At 34.6% G+C, this 3,098-nt stretch overlaps 1 protein-coding gene across 1 annotated transcript in view; it reads right to left on the bottom strand.

The window, feature by feature from the left end:
- The window catches only part of LOC108694235 (RCC1 and BTB domain-containing protein 1-like), a 6,832-nt gene that overhangs the window by 2,899 nt on the left and 835 nt on the right, over positions 1-3,098 (bottom strand). The window contains 1 exon segment of the mRNA XM_018203599.1: positions 2,948-2,974. Coding sequence (XP_018059088.1) covers positions 2,948-2,974 — 27 coding nt within the window.

Here is a 3,098-nt window from a genome sequence, read left to right as displayed (position 1 = left end):
AAATTTATTTCATCTCTTCTATATCAAGAAATATTTTATATAATATATATAATATATAATTTTTATATAATATATACCTCTCCATCTTCAGTAATCAAAAAAATTATAAATGTATTAGAACACTCTAAGAAAAAGTTGCAAATGAGAAATTTTAGCTTTTTACTGAACATAAAGTTTATTTCTGACGGTCCCTTATAACTATCTATGATTCCCGCGAAATTCTCATATTTAAAACATGACTTTAAAGCAAGCCTTAAACAAAAAAATAATTGTAGTGTTATAAAGTTATATATTCATAAAAAAAATAGTTAATTAATGAAAAATAATTAAATAATTTACAATTGTTGTCTTCGCGAAAAAAAAGGTAAAGATTATTATTTATTTCTTTATCTATCAGGTATATAAGCTTAAATCCGCTGTTTGCTCATAGGTGGCATTAGTGAGCGTACCCTGGGCATACAACACACTTTTTTTTATTGTTTTTTTGTTCTGTCAACATTAACCAGTGCACATCATCAGCAATTTCATACAACACATACATTTTTTCTTTCGTAATCATGTCTAGTTTTTTAAAAAGCATATGCGGGAAGCTTTGCTTTTCTGTTTCAATTTGAAGAAATCGGCTCCCGAATCGCATCGAATGCTTGTGGAGGCCTATGGCGACAATGCTTTATCGGAAACAAACGTGCAGAGATTGGTTTCGCCGGTTCAATGACGACAATTTTGACCTGAGTGACAAGAAGCGTGAAAATCGGTCCAGAAAGGTTGAGGACTGTCAATTGCAGGCTCTTTTGGATGAGGACGATACCCAATTGCAAAAAATGCTTGCCGAGCGCAATTGAGTGTTTCTCAAGCAGCCATTTCCATGCGGCTACATGCCATGAGGAAGGTTCAAAAGATCGGAAAATGGGTGCCGCATGAACTGAACGATAGGCAGATGGAGCGACGCCAAAACACATGCCAAATTCTGCTTGCCAGAGAAAAAAAAGAAAGTCGTTCCTGCATCGGATTGTGACAGGCGATGAAAAGTGGATTTATTTTCAGAATTCTAAACGCAAGAAATCTTGGGTTGATCCCGCCCAACCATCAACATCTTCCTCAAGACCAAATCGCTTCGGATGGAAGACGATCCTGTACGTTTGGTGGGATCAGGAGGGTGTCATTTACTACGAGCTGTTAAAACCTGGTGAAACTGTTAATGCTCACCGCTACCACCAACAACTGATCAAATTGCATCGTGCTCTGCGTGAAAAAAGGCCGCATTATCGGAAAAGACATGATAGCTGATTTTCCTCCACAACAACACACCATCGCACACGTTAACAATGGTTCAAAACTACTTGGAGACACTCAACTGGGAAGTGCTACTCCATCCCGTTTACTCACTAGACCTGGCACCTTCTGACTATCACCTGTTTTTGTCGATGGGCCACGCGCTGAGCGGCACTTCGATTCTTACGAAGACGTCCGAAAATGGCTTGATGAATGGTTTGCCTCGAAAGATGAGGAATTTTTTTGGCGTGGTATACACAAATTGCCCGAAAGATGGGAAAAATGTATAGTTAGCGAGGGCAAGTACTTTGAAGAAATTTGTTTTTGCTTCCTAGGAAAAAAAATGTGTTTTTCTGATTTAAAAACAGCGGATTTAAGCTTATACACCTGGTAAAATATTGCAAATTTATAAAAACTGCACATGTCATTGAGGAATAATTACAACTGATTGTAAGAGAGATTATGATCCTATATTTAGATCCTATATTTAATTTATTTTCCTCACCTGCGACGTAATATTAAAATCCTATTATTTTACAAATCACATTTAATTATCACAATAAATTATATATAATCTTATTATTATAACGATTTTTGTGAAATGTCATATATTAAACGATAAATCCGATTCTGAATGATTAACATCTATATGCATTATTCCGAAACTGCTAAGTAGACGTGTATTTCTACAAAATTGAAAGAATAGAAAAAACTATAAACTTACGTATATTTATGTACAGATAAATTATCTTCTGTTTCCGTGATTGTAATGTCTGTCATGATAATTTTAAAAAGCCTTATTATTACTGAACTGTAATTATATTATATATAACTGTGTATTATATTATATCGCAATGCACCAAATATTAACGCTTGGAAATGAAAAAAATGATTTGAATGATCAAATGACCTTTTCTTTGTGTTGAAAATCAGGAAGAGGATAATCTTATAACTATGTACATTTATATCTACTGAAATACAATAAGAATACAGTGGTATGAGTGATTTTTTACACACACACGCACACACACACACACACGCGCGCGCGCGCGCGCGCACACACACACACACACACACACACACACACACACACAGTATCGTAGAGTGAAAGATTATGAATACTTTTCTTTTAAAGTCTATTTCTACGATATTAGAAATCGGTCCGAGATCTCGAATAGAGAGAAAACTAACAAATCGCATTTGAATAATTCGGTCACATGACCAATGTATGATTTGTCAGTTCATCGCATCCGAGAAACTGATTTCTAATACAGCATCGTGGACAAGATAAGGTTTTAGATTCACAAACATCAATCTATCTTTCTTGATATTCAATAAATAATAAAAATAAAACAATTTATGTTGATTTATGTCTCTCAAAAGGAAAGTAGCCTATATTATCATAAGACACTGAGCTTATTTGATAGAGCCTATTTCGTCTCTCTTCATCTGCAGAGAACGTAATACGATAATAAAAAATTTCATGATAACTACACTATTCACACTATTCATTATGTACGTATAACTTCTTTCTTTTTTTCTAAAACGACTTCAGTTTCAAACGAGATCCACTACGCAATTTAGGTGACAACTGTATATGAAGAATCTTAATTCTTCTTGTTCGGTCTACAGTTCTACAAGATTTCATATAACGAAGAAAGAAACCAACTCCCACCAGCCTTTGAATTCCCACCCTCGCGTCCTTAGTATTGGGTAGTATATATAGCGTTCAGCAGAGAAAGCAGCTTTGCAACTGTTGTAAAATTCTTGAATATGATTGGTTTATACATTTAGATCCAATAAGGAATTAAGAGCAAGACCAATCA

Source organism: Atta colombica, unplaced genomic scaffold (assembly GCF_001594045.1).
Source record: "Atta colombica isolate Treedump-2 unplaced genomic scaffold, Acol1.0 scaffold12, whole genome shotgun sequence".
Lineage (NCBI taxonomy): Eukaryota > Metazoa > Arthropoda > Insecta > Hymenoptera > Formicidae > Atta > Atta colombica.
Note: the sequence above shows the minus strand (reverse complement) of the source record. Positions and strands in the feature narration are given on the sequence as shown.